The 13,080-nt window shown below is 39.4% G+C and overlaps 1 protein-coding gene across 2 annotated transcripts in view; it reads left to right on the top strand.

The window, feature by feature from the left end:
• The first annotated feature begins 1,981 nt into the window (after positions 1–1,981).
• The window catches only part of FMN1 (formin 1), a 117,404-nt gene continuing 106,305 nt past the window's right edge, over positions 1,982–13,080 (top strand). For both annotated transcript variants that reach the window (XM_015864836.2, XM_015864835.2), the window contains exons 1-2: positions 1,982–3,477; positions 5,530–5,647. In XM_015864836.2, coding sequence (XP_015720322.1) covers positions 2,092–3,477; positions 5,530–5,647 — 1,504 coding nt within the window. In that variant the 5' untranslated portion in view covers positions 1,982–2,091. The remainder of the gene's footprint in view (positions 3,478–5,529; positions 5,648–13,080) is intronic.

Raw genomic sequence — 13,080 nt, 5'->3', positions numbered from 1 at the left:
TGCTTTTTGGCCCAATTTAAATTGAGCTGTTCATGCATATTTTTAAATTCAGCATTGTTATGTAGTAAAGGGAGTGTTTTGGCATAACCTAGTTAGTATGCTTAGTTTAAATGGTGTTGTGAAGCTGCTGATGTAGCTGTATTTTTGATTAGTGACCAGCCAAACTATTTTGAAAAATACAATTTACAGTTTATCCATCATAAATTATCCATACCCCAAATAAATAGATACAGAAATAAACGAAACATAACCATGGAGAAATCTGTGAGAAACTCACACCAGTGTGAAGGTAGCTTCCTATCACTTGTCTTACTAACCTCGGATTCTATGACTAACTTGGCACAGGGAGTGATAAAGACACTTTCATTCTGTAGAACATCCTTTTAAGATAGTTATCTATATTAACACTAGGAAGCAGTTACTCTTACAGGGTTGTTCCTATCATTGGCACTTGATAAAGAGTACTGAAGAAGGAAGTCCGGAGCTTATTGCAGGAAATGGCTTATAGTAAAGTGAATATTTTGCTCTATGGTTAAATCACAAATGAAGGTGGGAGTGATTCCAGTACCTTTTCTTTATGGGTATGTATGCAATCATATAATCAAAGAAGTGTCTGTTGGCTTTACCTAAGCCCTTTGTGTTACAATCAGAGTTTAGGGAAACTTGCTTTCTGCAGTACAGACCTTCTGCTGTTGACTTTATGATGACTTTTTATATACCTGAAAGGCAAACACGTCTTTCATACCAAACCTGTTGGTATACTTAGTCGTTGCTCGGCATCTGTGATGTTCAGTTTTTCAGTGAATATTTATCTGTAATTTGGCACAATAGTGCCAGGTACAGCCCACTTTCTGAGAAAACCAGCTTCTACCACACTGCTAAACAGCCCAATGCACTTCAAACTTGGGTGCAAAAAAAGGGACCATATTATCTTTGAATTTCTGAGTTGCTGCTGTGCAAATATGAGTGAAGTCACTTCTTTAATCCAAAGGTGTTATTAGATTGCATGAGTTTCTAGTCTCTGTAACTCTAAAAATAAGGAATGAAAGTGAAGAGTTTTGACTGGAACCTGACCCAAATGTAAATTGCTTTGTGACTTTCAAATGTGCTTAAGAATATTTTGTACATGTACGTGTTAAGCATAAGTACATATATTCTGCAGCCACCTTCTCCTGAAGTCCAGTTACATGGTTTAACTAAAAACAATCTGACACGGGACTGGGGTGCCACTATGCAGATGCACGTCACCGAGCGCTGTGTGGCAGCGCTGGGCTGTTGCTGCCGTAGCCGCTGACCTGTCCCCGCTCTGGCCCGCTGCCCGCACGCAGCTCCCGGCGCTGGGCGCGGTGCCGGCGCTCGGTGCCACCTGCCCGCGGCTCCCGGACGGCTCCGGTAACACGAAACCAGTCCTGCTGGGTGGTGTTCCCGGCCCTGCAGGCTGAAGTCTGCATTCCAGATGAGACCTGGCCCACAAAGGGAGGGAGTCTCTCCTTTTCCTTCCTTACTCGGTATCGAGGGCGCTCGCTCTGGCCAGCCGAGACCCGAGAGCGCCGAACAGCATTTTCAGTGGGAAACTTCAGAATTTGCACCTCCGGTTTTCAGTTGGCTATCTTTCCGGGATGATGGCTTTACTACGGAAGAGCCTTATCCACAAGGAAGGCCCGTGCAGAGGAACGCTCAGGCAGCTCCCCGCCGTCGGTTCCCAGCCCGCATCCTGCTACGAGGAAGTAGCGCGCCGCCGCTGCGCGCTGCCCCGGCCGGGAGCCGCGTTTATATAGTCTCTCTGCGAGTAGGAAGTCGGACAGCCAGTAGGATTGCGGGAGAGGGAGCAGCGCCACTGGTTGCGCTTCCAGCCGCGATCGGCGCGCCGGCACACCCGCTGGGACAAAAAGCCCTTTGTGCGAGGGACCGAGCGCCGGAGTGTTTGCTGCGTCCTTCGCTTTTCCCCACCGGAGCCCGGGCAGTCGATGGGCGGCGGCGCGGGGAGCGGGAAGCTGCGGGAGTGCGGCCCGGCTGCTGCCTGCCCGCCCCGGGCCCGGCCCGCCGCCGCGCAGCGCTGCGTGCGGTGAGCGCCGGTCCCCAGCGCCCAGCATGGAAGGAGGAAACGCGGGGTGCAGCCGGCAGCTTCCCGAGCGGGCGGGTCCCGCGGAAAGTGAGCCGGACGTGTGCACCACTTTTGCGGTCAGAGCACTTTTTGGACTTACGGCCAAGTTGGAATCGGTAACTCCCAAAGAAGAAGCAGTGCTTAAAGTGTTTCAACCTTTGCACACCGATGTCAACACTCCGGCTAACAATTGGTATGAAAGGAATGATAATGACGGTGCTGACGACTCAGAAAACCAGCACTGCGCGAGCTGTACTAGTAACCAAGCTGACCCGATGTCTGGCAGCCGTGCTGAGCTGGAGCTGGAGCCAGAACCGACAGGAGAGAATGAAATACTTCTTCCCCGTTTAAGGTCTGTACAGACTTCTTTGTCTGAATCTGACAACGATGCTATTCTCGTACAAGGTACTTTGGTTCACACAACAAGTGACACGGAATCAGATGGTGAGAGTAAGGACCCAGATGCTGATGAAACCAGCACAAGCGAATGTGGGCTAAACAATGCTGTTTTGTCTACTGTGGCTTTGGATGGTAACAATCAAAGTAAGGAAGAGTCAGACTCAGAGGGGTACGAACACAACGATGACACTGTGGGTAGAGATGACACTGAGTTATACCCACCAATTTCTCAGTGGCTTCCCAGAGAGCTGGACAGCATTCTGGAGCATGACTCCAGTGGCAAAGACAGAACGTTAATGGATGAGCAGTTTAGTCACTTGCTTGCTACAGGAGAATGCCCTCCAGAACTTCCAGGTGAGGATCAAAGACCTTCAGCTGATAATGCATCTCTCCATAAAGCAGTACTGTCTGAAAAAAGTTTCCAGCTGCCTGCTTTCTTTAGTGGCCTACGTGTGAGGAAGAAGGGACTAAACACAGAGGATGGGGAAACTATTACAGAAATTAAACCGAGGGAGAATGATTTAGCTCTGCTTAAATTGCGACAGCCTGTTAAGAAATCCAACATTACATCAGGCTTGACCACAAAAAAAAAATCATCTGAACCTAAAGCAAGTCCTACTTTCCTGGAGCAGCTCTCTCACCTGTTGAACATAGATGTCTCCAAGAATGATGAGAGAACCCAAGATTCTGGTGCAGGATTTGGAGAGACTGAGGACAGCGATGAAGGTCCAGAGAACAAACCCTCTGGCAAAACAGAGACAATGTTTCCTTCAGAGGAAATAAAGTCAAGCCCTGCCGAATCTGCACTGGATGTCTTTAAAGCTTTATTCACACGACCTCCCAAAAAAGAGACAACTGCAGATCCTTCAGAGCTGGAAGCCATCAAACGCAAAATGAGAAATGAGAAAGAGTCCTTGAAAGCTGTATTTGAAAGGTCAAAATCTAAACCTGGCGACGGACCATCAGACAAATCTGTAGGTTGGCTTATTTTTTCTTCCTAAATCTGGGAGTAGATGGATATAAAATATTTTCATTTTTAAAATGAATGGTGGGGACTTAAGGTCAAAGTGTCAGAAAAGCTTCTGAAAGGCAAAATCTTCTACTTTAGGTGGTTTCAGTTTTTGGATTCCAAACTGGGGAAATCTTGGGGCGAATTTTTCAAAACTGTTGATCATGTGCAGTTCTAGCAGAACTCAGAACTGATAATCATGGGTTGTAAATGAAAACCAGAAATTAAACACAAGTTTTTCATTTAAAAAGTCATCGCAAAACAGTTCTCTGTGTACTAAGTAGGGTTTAAAATCATAAATAGGTTTTGTACCACAAATATTTAATGTACTATTACTTGTCAGTCTCTCAACCTCACTCTGTTTTCTTTTTTCAGTTTGGTTTTTGTTTTTTAATGTTTACAACTATTTCACTTTACCTTTAGGAGTAAATCTAGGATGAGAATTGATATGTTAACTGACAGGTTGTCTTCAGTTTAATTTGTTCAAGACGTAGAACTGAAAAGTATTTATTTCTTATTTACATACGTACCTGGCTTTCCAAATATCGATAAGCATTTAATCTTATCTGAATGTAACTGAGGGTGTCCAATTAAACCACTTAAGTTATGGTTTAATACAAACATTTGCAAGGTTAGTGTTCTTATGTGCCTGGATATTTACTAATGTTTAAAAAATGAAAAAAATCTGTGCATATGTGCACAATGATAAATGAATTTGAGTGCTCTTGAGACTTGAATGAGCAGCCATCGCTGTTCCCCAAACTCTTTCAGCTACTCATTTGCAGATGCAATCAGTCCAGAAGCGGGCTTTACCCACGATTAAATTTGCAGGGTTGGACCCTAAGCCTGAAGCTGAATAAGTTAATTTGCTGTGCTTGTTGTACTCTCTTAAAAATTTTATTCTTATGCGTAATTAAAACATTCATAAAAATGACTGACACCTGGGCAGACTGATAATACCAGTTTTAAGTAAATTACCTATGGGGAGGAGAAAAGAGGCACTCATGGGCCACGGCATCTACAGCAATTACAGTGCGTGCGTGCCCTTCCCACCCTTGGGCTGCTGGTTCCTGCTTACACCATTCTCTGGCTGTGCTGGCGTAAGCGTCTGTGTGGCTCGTGGCAAGCCTGATCGGGAGGGAAGAGGCACAGCCATCGGCATGAGTGGCTTAAATATCTGCTCTCAGCTGGCCTAATGCAAGTGTACGTTTTCCCCGGACAAAGCTGAGGTAGTAGGGTCTCACCTGCTTTTTTCCATGTCTGAATGGGCATTTTATGGGGCCATTTTCATACAGTGTTCTACTGTTGCTGCAGTTGTGTCTACACAATGACTCATGTGTTGTAGATCAGATTACAGAAATGTTAGCTTAAAAAAAAAAAAAAAAAAGGTCCACTCAGATTGTTTTGCTTGTTTATTGTTGATGTTTTCCACTTAAATGGAAAATTTCACCATTCCAATTGACAGCACAGTGCCTTTACTGGCTACAGCAGCAATTTGATGTGGCAGCATTATGTGGTATGTGGACTGAGCAAGCTGCTGTGGGTGGGGCAGGAATTTCTCAAACCAGCTCTGCTTCCAGAAATTACATTGTCAAATAATGTCTAAGCCGAATTTCACCAATGTCAGTTTGTAAGAGGAGTGAGGATGGGGCCTGGCTTTTCTCTCTGAAAACAAACAAACAAAAAAAAACCACACACACACACATATACATGTATATATATATGAAAAAAAAACAAGTGTTCATCACATCTTTGGTTCACCAAAGCAAAAACAGCTTTCCATGCCACTGTAGACAGTTTCAATAGAATCATTGTATGTCACATACATTAGGATATTCTTCTCCTCAAAATTATTCTTCTATTCTGGTATCTTTCTGTCCTGTCTAACTGCTTGAGCACTGTTTGAATGAGGCAGATGAACTTTTTTGAGCATGTATGTATGTATAGCCAGGTATCTGTTTTGGAACAATTGATGCTGCCAACTTTAATTTTTTTTTTTCTTTCATAATTTCAACAGCCTGATCTGAGTCCCTCAGAGCAAGATGACAAGACTCCGGGGAGACTCCAGACTGTCTGGCCACCACCAAAAGCAAATCACGAAGAAGTAAAAGTAGGATTAAAGTACACAGAAGCAGGTAAAACAAAGACATGAAGCATTTGCAGAAATGAGTTTCTGTCACTTTAAATGTTGTTTGAGATAGAGACAGTGATAATCACAGTATTTTCTTATCTGGAAAAAACACACCTTACTGTTTACTGTTACTTGTTAAGCACCTGACTTTTAAAATGCAGAGTGGCTAGATGTGTTGGAGTCTCAGTGCTTGTCTATTTAAGTAAGGAAATAAGTGATTTTGGTACACTTGGTACACTATTTGTAGTGGGATTCAGTTCAAACGAGGGACAGAATAGTGAAGGAAAGAAGACCTGCCATCTGTGTTCATTGGCAAGGCAGTAACCTGCCTCCAGTACTGCTTCAGAAGGGTTAAGTAGAATTTAAAACCAAGCTTTTATACCACTTTGCTGTGAGAAGGTGTTTGTGGTGATAGTGTATGTTGCTTTCCAGTTCCTGTGGGTATCCATTTACATTTGTACCAAGAGAATGAATATATGGGAGAAGCGGATCTATTCCTTTATATTGTTTGGTGTTTTACTATTTTTTGTTTCTTTCCTCAGCCCTCTGTACCTTAGTTGGGTTTTTTGGTTGCATTTTTGTTTGGTTGGTTTTTTTTTGTTTTTAGACAGTATGTGAATGATTGTGGATGTTGTTGGAAGGAACTGTGTTATTCTAATGTAGGCACAATTAGATTTATGTTGCTTCTAATCCGTCTGGGGTGTTTGTCTGTCATTATATAGCCAGGACAATTTTTTTTGTACTGATATGGATATTCAGCTGTTGACGGCTCTGCAGTCTCTGTTAAGCTTACGTTCATAAGAATAGGCTCTGTGCTTGATGTATTTTATTTTCCACAAATAAATATTTTTTTTCTGCTAATGACTATAATTATCTGTAGCAAAAACACATGCTGAAAGAAAGGAAAATGAATTAACAAAAGCTCCAGATTCTACTACTTGTAGAGAATTTAGGTCATGCTTTCCTGAAATTTGAATAGAAAAGACAGACTGGCTCAGTGCCCGTGTAAATTGTTACTCTTTTGTTTCTGTGATATTTTGGGTGGCGGTGTCATCAACATGGTGACAATTAATTTGCTAAGTCAAGTTTTTATACAGACCAGATTCTTCAGTTCATTAGTCACTCCAGCGTCTGGCAGATGGAGGGATCTGTATGAAAACAAATCACTGGTGATTCAGTGTGGATGAGACAGAAACGGTGCTTTTAATGGAAACAGGCAAAGACTGTTTTTTAAAAGTGCAGCAGACTTAAAAAGGTGTTAGCAGGTTTGTGATTCAACTCTGATAACATTCATGGATATTCAGAAAGCAGTGATGGCAGCAGGGACTCTGACATGTGGGGCAGCTGCACCAGTCTGCTCTACTGAGAACCAGGGGGAATGTTATGCACAGGAGTGTACATATGTGGTCTCCTACAGGTGAAGGATGGTACTGTTCATGAGAGTAATGCATATGTAATTATAAGAGCAGCTTGTATTCAAGATCTGTTGTATCACTAGTTTGGTTTGTTTGTTAATTTAATGAAAGTATCTGTCCAGGATTATTTCTAATCTCAGTCTCTCCAGCAGAGATTGGTGTCTGCAGAGAACATTTATGTACTGACATTTCCTCTCACACCCCTTCCCATGTAAAGTTGCATCCCAGCGACCAGTACCTGAGGAATTTACTGTCCACCAAACAGAATTCTTAACAGTCTGTTGTGAGGCAGGTTAATGATGATCATTAAGCTTAAACAGGATTTGTCCCATAACCTGAAAACCTATTTCTGACCACAATGCTTTGTTCTGACAGTTCTGATCAAGTGGAAAGTTCTTGGTTTTTAAATCAAGTTCAGAAATTGTCTGTGGCAGGGATCTTTCTGATTTCAGTCTGCCTCCAGTGGTTTTCCTGAGCAGATGATTATTAGTAGCATAGAGCAAGCTAAAATTTTTTACTTATATTAACATTCAGTTAAATTAGTTGAAGCTACCCAAAGACTAGGAAAATATATAAAACCTTTTGTATGGATTCATAATGGATACAAGAATAAGATATAGAATTATTAGGTAAATTCATTTAACACAGGTTGTTGTTTTGTTTTGTTTTGTTTTTGTTTTTTACTTCAATCATGTCCAAGGAGCAATCTGTAGACATATGCCCCAGTATTTCTAACAAGGTACAAGAACACTTATTTTTTGAGGTAGGATTGCTTTTTTTGCATTTGTCATGAGAAAGTAAAACTTGAAAACTTGCTTGAAAACTTGCAAACTGGAACACTGTGATCCTTCTTATAATTCTCTTCTCAGTTTTCGTTTCAGCACGCAATATGACAGGAAGGTAGAGATACTGAGTGAGAGTTACTAGCTTTTTGATCTTTTCTTACCTCCTTGCCATGCTTTTCCTCATTATTCTTGCTGCCTTGTGAAAGCAAGAAATTCAGGCTTAGTTTGGCCTATGCAGCAGACATCCCAGTGACTCACAGGGGCTTGGAGGAGCAGCAGTTCCCTACTGAGGATCAGAGTCTGGCTTGGTGTGTGGGAAACCAACTGAACAGAAAATGGATGTAACAAGGAACATGTGTGTGGGACTGATTAGGCCTGTTGGGAACATTAGAACTGGAAGATGTTAGTGTGCAAGAGTAACTCCTTACTAGCTATTTTTCATGCCTTTGATAACATTTTGTGTAGCCATAGTATTCTTAGCCTGGACATCTATAAATTACCAGTAAATATCTCCAAATCTTGAGTTGCAAATTTTGAATTAAAAGATGATAATACAAGATTTGGGCGCATCTTATGTTTTCTTAACCCTTCATTCCTCTGTTTCCATAGTGTAATTTACTGCATTGTCAACTGAATCTCTGTAGTTAACACAAACTGCTTCTGTAGGTCTCCAGAGAAACTGGAATTTCTTTGAAATGTGTCAGTCTAAAAGTTCAGCAAACCTGTAGTATGATATACTGCTTATATCCTGGAAGACTGAAACTGTGGTATTTCAATTTATAGTTACAGATTTAATTATTTTTTTTCCATAGAAATCTTTCCTATGATCTCAAGGACATTTCTGTACCTATTTCTCTGATCCTAAAATTCTGTTCAATTTTCATTAGAAGCTTCTTTTTCTTTTCCTGCATATTATATATATATTTCCGCTGTTTCTTCCATTGCTTGTGCATTAAATCTAATGAAAGTGTGAATATGACAACTATTAAGTAAGTTGAGATCTCCTAGTCAGGTGGAGGAGACAAACTCATGCCTATACTGAGTGGAGTCGTAGATAATATTGGATTGCATAGAATCCACCTACAATAGATCTCAGCTGCTTCCTCAGGCTAGATCAAAGCTTGATGCCTACCACGTTTAAGAAGGGGAGTTTAGAAATGAATTCTGTTGCATTTAAAATGAACTGTGTTTGAAGAATAGCCTCCATATTGAGACAATATAGGATAACTTAAGATTCTGCGATCCTTATTAAAATGTGTATTTAGCTGCTAGGATCGAATTATATAAAACCGAAAGAGTTTCACTGTTTGCTTGAGCAAAACAAGAACTGAAAAAAGGGATGAGAGAAATATCAGTCTTTCCTGTGAGAGAAGATTTTGAAAGAAAATCAAGTTGAAGCATTAACCCAATTAGTACTGTTCTACATGGTGTGCTTTCTTCTCAATTCTAATTTTTGTATTTAACATTATTTATTTGTTGTATATGATTTCATATCTATGTTTAACATAGGCTTACGTTTGTCTCTACTAACCAACAATCCTTGATGGTTAGTATCCTGAAGGAAACTGTTGTAACAGTTGCTGCTAACATTAATTTTGTCTTAAAACAAAACACACAGAAGTTTATTTGGTAATTTCAATTTATTTGGTTTCAGTATTGTTACTTGGTTTTTAGTCCTGTGACTAGGACAGTGTGCTGGGAATTATGTGTTAATTGGAGATGGTATTATTATGATTTTATGGTCACTGATCAATTCGATGCTACCTCAGACTGTAGGTGCACTGCATACAGGTTATGCAGATTTCCTTACTACATTTTATTGCATTTATTGTGCAGTGTGACAGGCATGTTTAGCTGTATTGTGTCAGTGTTTCATGGCTGACAAACACACTGGCTTGTTATTGAGAAGCTGAGGGTTATTACAAGCCAGACTGATGCAGTCATATTGCATTCCACTACAACAACAATGATGTTTTCTCCCCATGCTTATGCCAACTAAACCTATTATTTCAAGGATTTGGAACATACAGGAAATCTGCTTGGAAATCTATGTGTTCTCAGACCAATAAGTTGTGCATGTTCTTATCATTTCAGCAGCCCCTTTTTTTTTTAAGCTGTCTGTTGAGGTTTATTATGTGAATATATTTTTTAAAAAGCCCATGTTTCATACCTCATATACTTATTTATTTGTTTATTAAATAGTGATCTAGAGATGTTTCTCAACCTTATTTATCAAACCGAAGGCCTATTGAGCACTGTAGTAAAGGAGCATTACAGGCAATAAAGAGGAACACTACTCACCTCTTCTTCCTGCCTACTGAAGGGCATGCAGGTCTTATTAGAAGGGAACTTTTATTTCCCCGCTTCAGCTCATACTGTCATTCCTTCTGTGTCTTCTGAGATAAGTATAAAAGGACAGACATCTAATATTGTGGAAGGGTAGTTTGTAAATTGACTTGGGGAAAAATGTGTCTGTAGCTTTTCCAAGCTTTGGTTTACCCATCAGTGAAAATGGTATAAGAATCCTGACCTACTTTTCAAGCCAAATGTAGTTTCTTCTTTCTTTATAGGTTAATGTAAAAAGAGCAAATTGTAAATGAATATTGACTTCCTATTCTAAAATCTGCAAATAATAAGAATTTGTATACAGAACATCTTTGGTCCACTGCATTTTTCTATTGTAGAGATTAATTTACTACCTGAATATAATGAAGGCAAGTTCTGCGAATTCTTTTATTTTCTTATTTGTAGAGCTTTTTGTTGTTGTTGTTTTTTGTTTGCTTGTTTTTAATTCAGGCTCTACTGTGCATCCTACCAGTGTAACATTGCAAAGGCGCTGAGCCATCACAGTATTTTAGGAGATGGCTAGTGTTACTTAACTGAAACACAATGAAAGAGTAGTTCTTTGCAGCACAAGAATTACTCTGTATTTTATTTCTTTGGTTCTGTTTCGAAATATACCAGGCCCTTTGTATGCAGCAAATGCCTCAGAGTTTTATTGAATTCACTTCCTTGTATCACGTCTCAGTCTCCAGTCTCACTGTTCACATGATCTGTAGTTCCATTTGCCTCAGCATAAACAATTTAAATACAAATCCACATGAAGCTCTGAATCTGAACACTCTGAAGCTTTCTGAATATACAAACCTGAATTTAGAATTGCTCTGGGGCTTTCTTTTTACTTCAGTCTGATATAATCCTTGCCAAGTTTGCCTTCTCTACTATGTCACAGACAAATATTCTTATCTGTAAAAGAACAAAACAAGCCACCACCTCTGTTGTTCATGCACATTTCATAATTTTGTACATATCTATATTTTAATGTCTATCAACTGCTCTAAACCCACACTGGAAAGTGGTGTGCTTCTGTATATGGATGTGCTTACAGACACAACCCACCCACATTTTATTAAATTTACAGATTTATTGCATATGTAATATACGTGCAGTCTCAATGTAAGCTTAGTATACATTGTGTATAGTGATTGAGAAGGTGTTATAGATCTACAGTCTAGAATAAGTGCTTTGTCTTTTAATCTTGATCTGAATGAAGAGGATATAGATGGTTTATCATCTTTATCATGGTTAACTCATCAAAGAAATTTCTTGTTCCTTGTATTTGCTAATACAGTGTTCTTTGCTTACCTTATTGCACTGATGAGTGTAAGCCTGAGGTAGATTGTTTTTCTATATATGCAGTAAGATGTTTATTGAGAAAAAAAACATGTTGATTGTCCCCTGCCACACTACATCTAAGGTTGTCTTCCTGGGAGGTTAAAAATCACAAGTGAAACTTAATTTCTGCTATCAAGTAGGTGGAGCATTGCTGTAACCTCACCTGTGACCAGAGAGGAATGATCAAGTCGATGGTTACTCACGTGATTACTTTTGAGTGTCTTATATTGTTTTGCAGTCAGAAAGGGTAGAAAATATTTTCTTTGTTTACATAACTAAATGAAGGGTTCACTTTCTTTTGGGAAGCCTGCTTTTCTGTATTTGTCTGCTATGCTCAGGGAATTAAGTAACTGTTGTAAAGCGACTTTGTTTTCTGTAGTATAAGTTAATAGTTAAGTCTTCAAGAGCAGTACTGAAGTTACCTTAATACTCACAGTATGTAGACCCTTAACTTATGGCTTGTTTGAGGCTGTTCATTCTCCACGTGTTCATCTGCCTTTTTCATATCTTCCCTATTTACAACTTATCAGAATCTTTAGGGAGCTAAATCTCATTGTTGTAAATACATTTTAAATAAATAAATAAACAAGAGCTGCATTCTGGAGATGCAGTCTGGCACCTGGTGGTTAGAACAGAAAGTTGCATGGGAAGGCAATGGAGGATGAAATGAGAACTTCGTTAAAAGAATTTGGAAGTGATGGAATCAAAGGTTATGAAAGACGAAGAGAAGGATAGGAAACTCCCACAGTTCTGAAACTTAAAGAATCTGCTCAAACAAAAGGTAATCGACTCTTTAAGGCAGATAGATTGCACTTAAATTTTCCAGCTTCTGTTCTCTAATTACTTCTGGACTGTTTGCTAACATTATTATGCATATTTACATTTACTGTTTAATAAATAACATGTTTTTACAAAAATAAATGAGTCATTTACCTTTAAACCTTCTACTCTCTACTTAAAGTTTTGAGATCATGAGAGAGAAGGTTCCTACATTTCTTAAAGTTCTGAGGAATAATATGGCAGTTTAAAAGATCACTTATGGTGGATTTTCTGTGAATGTTTTTCTTGTGAGATTTTACTTTAGCTAAGAGAAAGTAAGTTGCCTTGCTATCAAAGAAGAAATTATGATTTTGGAATATTCTCCATCTGTGTTTGTTAGAACCTTTTCTATGTCTATGATTCTGTGATTGTAGTTTTGAACACAAATTTAATAACGTTTTAGTGAGTATACTTGCTTTATGCAATGGATTTGAAAAAGGAAAGTTGCCATTCAAATTAGCCAAGAACATTCTGATGCAGTGTAATCTATTATTCCAGAAATAGCAGGTTATACACTTGGTTCCCTATATTTACAAGTGAATGCTTGTATGTTATCTTTTAGAAATGCTAATGCACAGTAGAGTTTACTCTCTATTATTATAGAGGTTTAAATGAATATGTATTGCATGTATTTGTAAATGTTATTGCTGTTTCAAATACAAATAATTTCTTTGATTACACATCTGAACACACTTCAAGCATTTGCTTAAATTACGCAGGTTGTCTGAAACACACAGTGTTTA

Source organism: Coturnix japonica, chromosome 5, assembly GCF_001577835.2.
Source record: "Coturnix japonica isolate 7356 chromosome 5, Coturnix japonica 2.1, whole genome shotgun sequence".
NCBI lineage: Eukaryota > Metazoa > Chordata > Aves > Galliformes > Phasianidae > Coturnix > Coturnix japonica.
The sequence above is the reverse complement of the archived record's forward strand: the minus strand, read 5'-3'. Positions and strand labels throughout refer to the sequence as shown.